Below are 13,430 nucleotides of genomic sequence, written 5' to 3'. Positions count from 1 at the left end.
GCAAAGTAGTAAATAAATAGGAAATTGTTCTGTTCAGCTGCAAATTGCTAGATGTTCATGTTTCTGATTGTTCTTTTGAAACTCACAGAACTTCATCTACTGAGCAGTATTCCACTCCTCAGTGTAGACTGTCAGGATCTCATTCCTCAGGGTAATTATTTTGTAACGCTGATATTGAGGATAACCACAGTGGAGTGGACACATACTTGAGCCCCATGGTGAATGTGATTTGTTTTCTGTCTGAACAAAGGATTGTGCATCCCAGTAGCCATATACTTTTTGTTTGTAAAATAATAAAAATAATTTGCTGACAGTGTTTTCTTATCTTTCCTTTTCCTTGTAGATTTGGCAGGATTTTATGTTTGCGTGTGCACTGTATCCAACTGACCAGAATTATTTAGAATCCGTAAGAGCAGAAGTTTCTCATCAGGTATTTTATCCTTGTATCAAAGCTGTATTTCACAGTATCTATTTTTGATTGACTGACTGTATAAGTTAGCTTTCCAAAAATGGTTGTTTGGAAGTGTTTGTTAGGGTACCTTTATGTAGCAGACGCAAAATGTACCCTTGCTAAATCTTCTTTAACTCCTCCAACTACTTGCTGGAGTAGTCAGTCAAGCAGATTGCACAGCATTTATCCTTCACACATGGCTGAGTAGATGTGGATGGTACACACATGCATGAGGCAGATACATGTCAGCATATTAGAAGTTTGCCCTTCTGAAAGTGTATATTACAAAACTTTGAGCCTGGTGACAAGTTGAGGGAATAGTGAATTGTGTGGCAGAAAATGGGAATTGTGGGCTCAGCATATGTAATATACGTGTGGACTTGTAATTCAATTAGTAATAAAGTGATTTTTTAAAAAGCAATTCGTTTTAAAGATGAGTACTTTTGTTTGACTTCTGAAACTGTAAGTTGTATTTCAGGTACGACGTTTGAAATCTCATCCATCGATTATTCTGTGGAGTGGTAACAATGAAAATGAAGCAGCACTTGCAAGCAACTGGTTCTCCATACCTTATGCTGATAGAGGAGTCTATATCAAAGACTACGTGACGCTTTATGTGAAGAACATACGAGAAATAGTTCTTACTGTAAGTGATCTCAAGAAACCCTAGGGGGATATGGCTTGGCAAAAAGTTTTAATGTTTGAGCAAGTTGGGATTTCCTTTTCTTCTTTTAATCCTTTTGAGACATGAAAAAGAGCACGTTGAGAAATTGCCCTTTTCAAGCCCTTCTAAACAACTCTTTAAACTCAAGAGTTATTCTCAAAGTAAAAAAATAGAAAAAATTACTTGTCTTTAACATTTTGTGATGTGTAAAGTAAAACCTGAAAGTGTAGTGGATCTTGCTTCTTTTTTCCTTCCTGTTTTTAGTACGTCCACAAGTGCTTTCACTTCAGTGGACAAAAGTCAACTTGCCCATTAATTAATCTAGATGATCAGGTTTCCTTTATCCTGATTTTGTTGAAGAATACTGTGAAAGGTATTTAACAACCCTCAGGTCTTTTAATATCAGTTGAACAAATCTATAAAGACGTTATTTTTTCAGTATGTGACTGAATATTTTTTGTTATAAGCAGGTAAAACCAAAGTGATGCTGAACATTAAACTCATGCTGTGTAGTCATTGTATTGATTGTTTTTGAAAAAACAAAATATTGGTATTCTACAGTATATGAAGGCAAAATAAAGTATTTTGATATAAAATTTAAACTGTGAGCATGCAGCCCACAAGCACTTGGAATCCTTGATGAAGTCCACTGTGATTTGGCACTACCCGTTTTGCACAGCTTTTGTAGGTTTATTTCTCCTCTTAGAAGAGCAGACTCTAGATTTCTCTACTGAGCTGTGTGTAAAGGTATCCTGTTGTGTTTTTGTGATTAGCTACATGAGTTGGGTGGCCAGTGTGTGTGCAGCAAAGTGATGTATTCTGGCTTGATACTGTGTTTTAGTTGCAGTTCACTCCTGCAGCACTGCCATCCAAGATGGACCCATTTTTATTTTAAATCCACTGAATAATCTGCTATTTTACGTGCAAAAAGGAACCATAGAGGGAAATAACTTCAGGTCCTGTGTAATACAAGCCAGCTGAGGAAACCTGTAGCTACTAGTAGTACTGGACTAGGTAACTTGAAAAGACTTCTAACTTTGAGCTAAAGACTTCAGGGAATCCAGGATATCCTCTAGTAAATTGTTTCAGTTAATTATTAATTACTCACATCAAGAAAAAAAGAAGAAGACAGGGAAACAGGACAGTTTCTTAAAATGAAGCACATGTCTTGAGTGCATTGCAGTGTTGGAGCCAGTTGCTGTAACTTGTGACTGGAAACTTAACTCAGGCCTTTATCTTACTACAAGTAGGGTGTTAAATGAATTATACCTGCAGAAGGATTCCTTCAGTACTTTGTAGGCTACTGTTAAAAGATTTAGTATCCTAAGTCTACTGAGGCTATAAATAAAGGCAGCTCTGAACAATTTGAAATGTAACCCTTCTTGTAGTCTCATCTATCTTAGCATGCAGAGCCAGCTAAAATGACAATAACCTGTAATTATACCATGCAAGCATTAAAAGCAGAACACCTTGGATTTGGTAGGACTAAATTTAGGTGACTGTTTAATAAGAAAGGAGAAAATCATGGCCTTTTTCTTGCAAAAACACTGCAACAGTAATAATTTTTCTATAAAGAAGTCACAGTATTCAAGTATTAATGTTCCTTGAGTATATATTTCACAAGGCACACTTTAAATAGCCTTCATTAAGAATTTAGAGGTGTATAAAGATAGAAAATCTCTTGATGAGAGGAGAGAATCCCTCAGAACAGCAGAGCAAGCAGAATCATGCCCAGCTGTCCTCCAAGAACATAAGTAAGAAGCTAATTAAGCAAGTAAAGATGATGAATGTTAGGATATAAATTGGAATGTTTCCTAGGTGGTGACTCAGACATTTGGCAATGGCATGTTGTCCCTGCCCCCCACCCCGCCTTTTCAAAAAATGGTCTATGAATTCAGATGATAAAAGCCAATCACTTTGTAAGGGGGTTGTATTTTAGTTTTGCTTTGTTTTCTTTAAATCCCAGGAAGATAAGAGCCGTCCTTTTGTTGCATCCAGTCCCACCAATGGCTTGGAGTCAGTTAAACAGGGTTGGCTCTCCCAGAATCCTTATGACACCCATTATGGTGACACACACTTCTATGACTACAAGAGTGACTGCTGGAACTGGACAGTGTATCCTAAAACTCGTTTTGCTTCGGAATATGGGTTTCAGTCCTGGCCTTCCTTCAGTACAATTGAAAAGGTAAGGCTGGGCTTCCACACCTTACTGTCTCCTTTGCTCTCATTTAGCGAGGGCAGTGAGCTTCTTCCCAACAAAGTTCCACATCCAGACTGTAGTAATGTGTTGTTAGGTGTGGTATGGCACAAGTGGGATAGAAGTGTGTGCTGGTGGGGAGAGGGGATGAAACAGTACTGTTTCCCTCCTTAGTGTTAAATATACTTACCTTGATGTTGCAAGAGGTGGTTTGAATGAGAGACTATTATAAAACTCTTATTTCTAATAGTAATTCTATTTAAAGTATAGCTCAGTAATGATTGACTAACGTCTGTTTACTTTTGTGGTGTCTAGGGACATGTATTTGAGAAAGAGAAGAAACCTGACAAAAGCTGAATTGTACCAAATTTTAAAATGTTTTGATTTTTATGTATTTACCAATTTCTTTGATTTAAATAATTTGTTTCTTAATGTATTGCATGTAAGAGGATTTGGTTTTGTCTCCTGTTACATTTAGATATTATATATTCTATCTTATTTGTCAGATTGGAGCAGAGACATATCATGCTGTTTGTCCTTTTGTCCAGGGAGAGATGTTGATGTTCATGCATGCAACCAAAAGGAGTTCAGAATATTCCTTTCAATTTGCTGGGCAAAGCATTTTATCTGAAGCATAATCAGAACATTCATCCATATTAATAACATGCTAATAAAAATTATTCAATCCAAAGATTGTTTAGAGAGTATAATTACAATGAAAGCTTGGCAATAATAACTTAATGAGTTATGCTGCATTATTGTCTTTAGTTGAAAAAAGCTGTTTTATGATCGTTTGTTATCAGAGGCAGGTTTTGAAAAGATATATACATATTATTAGAATTTATAACCCTACTGACTTATGTAACCCTTATACCTAAATGTGTTTGACTAGAGTACATTTTTCCATATTAATCTATGGTGTTTCTGCTTTACTATGAATGCCAGCAAAACTCTGAAGTCCCTTGGCCAACCTAAACCGTAGGACAAATAAGTTAAATGTCACTGAGCCAAAAGTTGTTCTTCTGGATTCAACAGCAGTGTGTGTTTTCGTTTATTTGTGCAAGGAGTGTAAGCAAAGGGTGTTAGTGATTCAAAATCCTTGCGTGACTACATGAGGCACTATAGAAATGCACTCCCAATTTTAAGGTTTTGGATGATGCCAGTAGGCTGTTATGAATGTCCTTTCCTCAATATCCTGACAGTCATTAAATGTACATTCTACCTTTTCCTTCGGATACCTTACTTTTGTGTTTTTTAAAAGGTTTCTTCCCCTGAGGACTGGTCCTACACAAGCAATTTTTCTCTCCATCGGCAACACCATGAAGGTGGCAATATTCAGATGCTTCAAGAGATTGGGCGTCATTTCAAGCTTCCCCAGAGCCCAGATCCTGTGAAGCAGTTCAAAGATATGATTTACCTCACTCAGGTAACAGTGATGTCTTCCATAGAAGTAGCTGTCAGTACTTGTTCCATTAGATTCTGTCAGCTGTTAGAACTGGACCTGGTCCCTTAGGGAATGTTCCATCATAAAGAAAGTTTCCATACTGAAGCATTGGAGAGTCCAGTTTAATTTGGAACTAGCTTGTCTCTCTTTTACTGTAGAGAGACTCCAATTTTCATCATAGAAGGGCTGGAATACTCAAGGAATTACCCAGAAACTGTCTCAACTGGCAGAAAGTCTGTCAGTATGTGGTACCTTGGTCCTTCTCTCCAACTGGGCTCATGTAGCTGGTGGAGGATGCAGAGATGTGCTGGGCTTCCATGGTACAAGATTATTCCCAGTGTTGCATGTTACTCCCTGTTCCAGGGTGGGGATGTTTTGCTCTTCATGTGGCTCCTGTAGGCTCACTGCTTTGGTTTTTGCCACATGGAACACACGAGCTTTGGAAGCAAGATTTTTTCCAAAAATGTAGTTCTCTATTAATTAGATTAATAGTAGCTTTTATTTTGTTATGGACTCAAATATTGATATTTTAGAGAATATATTTTGGGGTTTTTTTCAGATCAGAAGGATATATTTTGCCCATCATCCATAGTAGTTCTACCTCATGCTTGTTTCTTTATTTGTGATTTCTGTGCAACTTTTAAAAGATGCTAAGTAACTTTTTAATGCTATTGGGCAAATTGAAAGTGCTGTTAATTTTTGTTGTGTTTCAAGAATTTCAGAAACACTCTTGATGGAAATAACTGCACACTCACTGAGTTTTTAATGTTTGAGAGCTGCTGTCAGCAAGTTTTATATAAAAGCAAAATAGCTTGAGAATTTTTGGCACTCTTGACAAGAGAACAAGGATAGATGATGCTGTGAAATTGAAGACGGGGTAAAACTTGCACAGTGAGGTCCTGACTCAAAAAGCTTTGAGGGTTTCTGTAAGGCTAAGTCTATCAAGGCCTTATTAACAGGTTAAACAATTTAATACCAAAATAAGGATAGCAAAAAGGATAAAGAAATCAAACTTGCTTTAATGGTTAACTAAAAGTAATATCTTTACCTTTTAAGCTGTGCTAAAGGCCTTTATTTTAAGAACTTCTTCATATTTTCCCCAGCCTAATAATAAACTGTGTGAAGAACGTAGAAATCTGTTTAGCGTCCATTGAGAACTTGGCCAATGAAAAATTCTGAAAAATGTTTTTTAGATAAGGTAGAGAATGAGAAAAGGAGTGGGAGTGCGGCTGAAAAAAGGTCGGTTTTCTGATGCACAGTTTTGACTGTATAGTGAGAATGTGTGTTTTAAGTTCAGAGTGTCAGGCTTTAGACACCAAGGTAATGCAGCTTAACGTCATTTTGCAGCTCTGGAGGGGGTTATTTAAATTAATGTAAAAAAAATTATTTTAAATTTCATTTTATTTTCCTTGTCTTCCATTTGCCTTTCAAAGACCATCTTCACTATATGGAAGTAGTCCTGTATGAGATTCTTGAAGGCTACTGCTTGCAAGGCTGTTGGGAGCTGCTAGGAATAGATTCCTTCCAGCAGAGACCCACTGCACTGCAGGTGGATATTCCTCAGGGCTCAAGTTTAAAATTATGTTGCTGTGAAATCTGTGTTGTGTATCAATATATTCACACATGTTTTGCAAAGAAGTAAAATCCAATATACCAAAAATATTTTTTTATCTCTTTGTTGACCAAGGTGATGCAGGCTCAGTGTATAAAGACAGAAACTGAATTCTATCGTTTTAGTCAAAGTGAAATAATCAATGGAGAAGGACACACAATGGGAGCTCTGTACTGGCAACTCAATGACATTTGGCAGGCTCCTTCATGGGCTTCCTTGGGTAAGTTTTTTGATAGTCTGGTAAAAAGCACCAAACACCAACTGTATTTTCCTCATCTGGAAGTATCAGAATAAGAAATACAGCTTTGCTCTGTCTTTTGGGCAACTTTACAAACTTTGAACATATTTCTGTCCATCCTTTAGAAATGCTTTCCAGGATGGGATTTACAATGTAAAGGCTGAGCATCTAGATTTCTTCTGTAGTCAGTTGGGGGAGAGATGGTTATGTCCAAATGTGATTCACTGTGTCCTTAGCTGTCTCAGAACTGGGATGAATTATTGTCTCCATGATGAATTTGATTTTCATAGAACTTCATAAGATATCTCTCACCCAGTGTAGCTTCTGAGAAGCTCTTCATAGGAGATGACTGGTTGAGATTTGATGTCTAACTTGGTGTCAGATGAGGTGAATCACTCCTTATGACTAAATTATTCTGTTAATATGCTCTTTACACACGTGGTATCTTGTATTTTTTTTCTCTTAGAACACAAAAATAATCAGACAATATAAAGAGATAAGTCACTTAGGCAGTAAGAAGTAGGGGAGGAATGAGGAATGTGTGGCATGAAGGAAGTGGCTGTGTTTCATGTTCCAAGCATTTTGTCTAGAAGTCATTTTGAAATTGAGAAGCTGTCCTATGGCAGCTGTATAGGACTTGGGTAAATACTCTTTCAATTTTAGTCATTTCTCACATATTCTGGTTTTGAAAATCTTTATTTAGGCATTTCATATGTGAAAAAACATGAGCAAATAGAAAAAGCTAAGAGAAAAATTTGCAAGACTGTCTAAGGACAGTCTCGATCTGTCCTTAGAACAAAAGGCCATTTCGCCTGGTTTTGAGAAAAAATTAGCCCACACCATCCTCCCCTTCCTCCCCCTCTTTCTCTAGGAGATGTTTGTCCCTCTCCCTTTTTGTTTTTTTGGTTTTTTTTTTTTAATTAATCCAAGCAAAATAACTGCAACAACAAAGGAAAAACCAGTAGACGAAAGAGGCTAATTTATTTAAATGTTAAGGCAGTGGTCCAACTATGATGCTCATCTTTCTGGACTTTCTAGATTTGTATTAGGAAATGGCATATCACTATGTTCATTTTTATGATTCTAGCAGTGAATGATGCTCTTAGGCTTTAAGTGCCTTAAGAGAAAAAGATGCTTGGAAAAGTGTCCCTTTCTAAGGTCAGGTGTATTGATAGATGTAATGGTTCTGGAGACCATAAATGCCTTTTTGAGTGCAGAGCTGACATCACTGTAGAATATTTATCAAATACTTGAATTATTCATATGTTGTTGAAGTTGCTTTAGAAGAGGGAAGCTCAGCAGAGATACAGCTGTCCCTTTGTTTTGTTGTATTCCCTCAGTGAGATGAGGAAAGGTTTAATATTCATTTAATTAGGCAGTGTGGTAGAGGGATTTTGAAATGCTAATGGCTGAAATTATGCAAGACTTTGGAGAAATTAGTTTTATTTGCACTTCAAAAACACGTTTCTGCATCTTGTTAGATGGCACAGTAGTATCGCCACTGAGTGCTTTTATTTGAATCTGGTACTTTGCAGAAAGTCATGGAGGGGTTTACATAATTTCCGGTACAAAGCAGAAATGTTTCCACATGGTGGGGAAGGAAGAAGGTAGCAAATATTTCTCCTTTTAACTTTTACCTTTAAGATGTTTGCTTGGGGTTGAATGATAACAGAGCACAGCACTTGTGACATAGTACTTCTGCCTTCAGCTGAGAAGTAAACAGCTTTTATCACATCAGGGTTCTGACTGTTAGCACCTCGCTGTGGAGCCTGTTGTGCCATGTTGGATGCTTCAGCATCTCTGCAGTGTATTTTGGTGGAGTGCTGTGACACTCACAGACAAGTATCACCTTGAGGTACCCAATTCGGTTGTCATGAGATTCCCTTGATCAGATAACTGGCTTTTATTGCAGGTTCAATATTTAGAGCCCCTGGTGAGCCCTGGTACAGGCTGTTGTGGAGAATAATTGATCTGAGTTTGTGAGACTGAGGTTAGGAAAGAACTAGCAGCATGTTTCTGGGGTTGCATTTAATGGTGTGAAGTGATTAATTTAAAATCATTTCAGGAAGATCAGTTTATTTGCACTCCCGCCATCAGTGTAGAAGGCTTCAGGGAAGAGTCAGAAAAAAGGGTACTGGAGTCTCATTACAAACCTAATTTTAGTTTCCTGTTCTGAAGTTTAATACCACAGAGAGTGCAAACCCCTTGTTATTGTCAGGAAAATATTGAGGAACTTGGATTTCTGTAAGGATTCGTTTAAGTGTGGTGGGAGGAGGAGAAAACCACCCCAGGGCTATTTTAAATAGCTTTTGACTGTTGCCTTTGGGCATGCATGTCTGTAACAGGGAAGTTTAAACCCAGAGGTTTCTCATGATAACTTCCTGATCTCCAGATTTTTTACATCTATATTTCGGGGGGGGGTGTGTGTGGTGTATTTGATATGCAACTTGCCCGTTTTTAAATAAAGGAGTGTAGCTCTGGTCTTACGGAAATCAAGACAACAGAAGAACTGAAGAATATGGGATTTTTAAAGTCAGCTTCAGTTTTCCTTGCTGTCTGAAGTTACTTCGACAATTGTATTATCAAGATCCTGTTGCTGAAAAAGTTGTCTTTGGAGGACACTTCCTGTGTGAAACTGATATAGCAGTTCAGTTGTGGTTCTTTAAAATGGCTCTAGTTTTTTTGGGAAGGGAAATACCCTCTTAAAAGCTGATCTGAGGTAAGCAGACTAATAGTGTTTCAAACATTCCAAAACAATGGGTGTTGTAGTAGTGGAATGGGTTTTGAAATGGTACAAACTTTTAAGTGTGTGATTTGATTTTGTTTGTTGGTTGGGATTTTTGTTTGTTTGTGTTTCCCTGTGAATTTTTAATGCCACGTTCACTCTGACTCATCTTCTCCACTGTACAAGTTTTTTGAGGATCTCTGCTGCCCAGGTAGCAAACCTCTGCAGTGTGGCTTTGTAATCCAGTTGGAAATAAAGGCACAGCAGAGATTGAGAAAAGGATCCATTCAAAAAGAAACAGGATTTTATATTAAACTAAGTAACAGAAACTGCTCTTCATCAATTGCATTATCCATTTCCATATATGACAGTTGAAGCCTAGATTTTCATCATGTGAATTAAACTCAAGAAAAAAATTCAAGTCAACAGGCACTGAAAGCTCAGACCATGCTGGGTCTGAGCTTGTGGTGAGCTCTGTCTGGATTCTGCAGTGGGCAACATCTATTGCATTGGCAAATTAATTAATTGACAATTGAAATTCCAGGAAGTCCTGTAGCAGTCCTGAAGGCTTTAGAGATTGCAGCTCTAGATGCCCAGACTCTCCCTGCCCATTTCTCAGACAAGGCCCATAGCTTTTGTTTGTTAGATTAGATACTGCCCCACAGTTGACTCTGTTTCAGATAATCCAGCCCCAGTCCAAATCGCCCATCTTCTCAAGTTTAATGATTGAAGAGTAATTTGTAGCACTTCCAGGTTTTGGTAGATTTGTTCTTTAAACCACTGATGTTTTCTGTCAGGAAGTGTCCTTGGAATGCCAGAACGTGCCTTTGTTCATATCATCAGAGGATCAGACCCAGCCAGCACAGGTTTATGGAAGGCAGGTCCTGGTTGACCAACCTGATCTCCTTCTATGACAAGGTGACCCAGTTGGTGGATGAAGGAAAGGCTGTGGATGTTGTTTGCCTAGACTTTAGCAAAGCCTTAGCACCATTTCCCACAATATTCTCCTGGAGAAACTGGCTGCTTATGGTGTGGATGGGTGCACTGTTCCCCACGAAAGCAAACTGGCGGGATGTCCAGGCCCAGAGCGTGGTGGAGAATGGATTCACAACCAGCTGGCAGCGGGTCACTGCAGGGATTTCCCAGGGCTCAGTATTGAGGCCAGCCCTGTTTAATATCTTTATCAAGTGTCTGAACAAGGGGTTCAAGTGCATGCTCATCCAGTTTGCAGACAACACCAAGTCGGGTGGGAGTGGCAGTAAGGCTCTGCAGAAAGATCTGGATAGGCTGGATTGATGGGCTGAGGCCAGTTTTATGAGGTTCAGCAAGGTCAAGTGCCGAGTCCTGCACTTTGGCCACAGCAACCCCAGACAGCACTACAGGCTGGGGCAGAGTGGCTGGAAAACTGCCCAGTGGAAAAGGACCTGGGAGTGCTGGTCAACAGTGGCTGAACATAAGCCAGTGTGTGCCCAGGTGGCCAGGAAGGCCAGTGGCTTCCTGGCTTGTGTCAGGAATAGTGTGGCCAGAAGGACCAGGGAGGGGGTTGTTCCCCTGTACTCAGCACTGTTGAGGCTGTACCTCAAGTGCTGTGTTCAGTTGTGAGCCCCTTGCTACAAGAAGGACATTGGGTGGCTGGAGCATGTCCAGAGAAGGACAGTGGAGCTGGGGAAGGGTCTGGAGCACAACTCTGGTGAGGAGCAGCTGACGGAGCTGGCGTGCTTAGCCTGGAGGAAAGGAGGCTGGAACACACACACCCTATCCCCCACCCTATCACTCTCAAAAACTACCTGAATGGAGGCCATAGCAAGGTGTGGGTCAGCCCCTTTTCTCCATTAGCAAGTGACAGGACAAAAGGAAATGGCATCAAGTTGTGCCAGTGGAGGTTTAAATTGGATCTTAGGAAAAAATTCTTCACTGAAGGTGTTCTCAAGCATTGGAGCAGGCTGCCCAGGGAAGTGTACAGGTGTGGCATGGGAACTTAGGGACGTGTTTTGGTGGTGCACTTGGCAGGTGAACAGCTGAACTCGATCTTAGAGGTCTTTTCCAACATAAGTGGTTCTACAGTTCTATACTGAGAAGCACCAATATACTGAGAATGTTCATCAGTTTATCGACTGTCTGTGTTGAAGAAACACAGCTGCCTCTCCTGAAGTTTTCCTTCAGCCTTCTCTTTGGTTTGCTTCAGTGCAGTTAACTTGAATGCCAGTGGTGTTTTTGCTGGCAACAGACTTATCTCATAGCACAGTTCAGTCTTGTGTGGGTTTCCCAGGCAGATTTGAGTTGTTGTTCTCCAAGCTAGCTGGTTGTGAACTTGCTGAGAAAAGGTGATGTGGAAGGTGCTAAGCTGGAGCTAATGCACTTATTCTTCACAAAGTTCATTCATGTCTATGTGGAGTGCAGACAAAGCATGTTCAAGTCCCCCTGGGAAAGCCACAGCAACCCTTGAAAGACGACATCACTCTGGATAAGTCTTTAATTATGAGATGTTTGAAAGTGCTAAGAGCTTTGTACAAGAACCGAAACTGAGAGTAATTACTAAGAGAGCTACAACAAAAACATATCACTGAAAATATTTTTCAGCATACATCAGCTTTAAACTTGTTGTATAAAACAAAGAGCCAGAAACAAGAATGAAGCCAGTATCTAACTTTTCTTCCTTGTGAGATGGTGCAGCTGACTTGCTACTTCTTTTTAGTGCCATTTCAATGACTGGATAATGGTTGGGGAAAGACAAATTTAAAATGCAGACAGTGGGTGCTAGATGGAATGTTAATAGAGAAAGAAATGGATGCAGCTTCTCTTTCAAAATGATTATATGGCAGTGTTGCATAGCAAAAAAGAAAAATTGCATTTTTTGGAGAGGATGCAGAGTTTGATGGCTTTTCCAGTTTAATGGCAGACTTTCAAAGTATTAAAAGTAATGAGGTGCAGCTTTCCATTAAAGAGGCAACATTAACTGTTTGTCATGTGTCTGTCATGGATCCTAACTTCCATGGAGGAGGTGTTGTCTCTAGATCTTGGCAAATTTGTTTTGCCAAGCTCAGAGCTATCTTTGGTTTGAGAACTTATTTTTATCATTATTGCTATTGATGTTCCTCTAAGGAAGAACCGAAAGGAGGACTGAAAAAGGGGAAGAGAGCATTTTGTATAAATTTTTTATACTTTTTATAGTAGTGGTAGTTCGTGGCAATGCGAGCTTGTTTGTCTGGATTCTCAACAGCACAGATGCTCCAGCTGCTTGGTTTATGTGTGGTACGCTCTGTCACTCTTGTCACTTGTGTTTAAGGCTTCTGTTAACTGAATGAGAGTGTAGCAATGATAGAACAAAGACATAGAAAACTGTAAACTTCTGGTGAAGCTCAAAGTAAGACTTGAAAGAGCACCAGATCTTTTCCAGAGCAGAGCCTTGCCTGGAAGGAGGCAAGAGTGCCTTCAGTCATTCTTTGCACTTGTTAGAGGTGAAAAAGGGTGGAGAAGGATGTTGCATTGCCATAGCAGGACCAAAAACCACATACAGGGATTGTGTGACAAGGCACTCTTGGATTCTGTTTCAATCCTTCGTCTTTATAATCGTTTTTAGAGTATGGTGGTAAGTGGAAACTGCTCCATTATTTTGCCCAAAACTTCTTTGCACCGCTGCTGCCTGTGGCCTTTGAAGACAAAGGAGTGTTGCACATTTACGGTGTCTCAGATCTTCATGTGGACCACAGGCTGACTTTGAGGGTAAGTGACACCTCCGTCACCACTCTTGTGTGCCTCCTGCAAAAATGTGAGATGCTGAAAGGAGCAGGTCTTTGTACAGAAAAGCTTCGGTAATGCCATGCTCAAACACCATGAGGTGCAGCTCTAGTCTTTAATCTTCTTAGGGGCAATGCTATCCTTTATTATAGTAGTGTGTAGTGCTTCACAGAAGAAGAAATTGCTTTGCTTATAGCCTGTAGGTATAAGGCTGAAATTAACCGTTCTGTTGAAATCTTAAAGAGACTGATGGTTAAATAGAACAAAGTGTGAAAAATGGTACCTCACTACTTAACAAAACTGTTCCCTGGGTGTTAGAACTCGATTAACTGACTGGGGGGGGGGGGGGGGGGGGGGGGGG

The 13,430-nt window shown here is 39.6% G+C and overlaps 1 protein-coding gene across 2 annotated transcripts in view; it reads left to right on the top strand.

Annotated features, from left to right (window-relative positions):
- The window catches only part of MANBA (mannosidase beta), a 54,415-nt gene that overhangs the window by 36,592 nt on the left and 4,393 nt on the right, over positions 1–13,430 (top strand). For both annotated transcript variants that reach the window (XM_042049664.1, XM_042049663.1), the window contains exons 10-15: positions 344–430; positions 930–1,097; positions 3,082–3,300; positions 4,574–4,738; positions 6,444–6,588; positions 12,912–13,054. In XM_042049664.1, coding sequence (XP_041905598.1) covers positions 344–430; positions 930–1,097; positions 3,082–3,300; positions 4,574–4,738; positions 6,444–6,588; positions 12,912–13,054 — 927 coding nt within the window. The remainder of the gene's footprint in view (positions 1–343; positions 431–929; positions 1,098–3,081; positions 3,301–4,573; positions 4,739–6,443; positions 6,589–12,911; positions 13,055–13,430) is intronic.

Source organism: Corvus kubaryi, unplaced genomic scaffold, assembly GCF_017639235.1.
Source record: "Corvus kubaryi isolate FWS band 111438036 unplaced genomic scaffold, C.kubaryi_AGA036_p1.0 71, whole genome shotgun sequence".
Classification (NCBI taxonomy): domain Eukaryota; kingdom Metazoa; phylum Chordata; class Aves; order Passeriformes; family Corvidae; genus Corvus; species Corvus kubaryi.
This window is presented reverse-complemented; position numbering and strand designations above follow the sequence as displayed.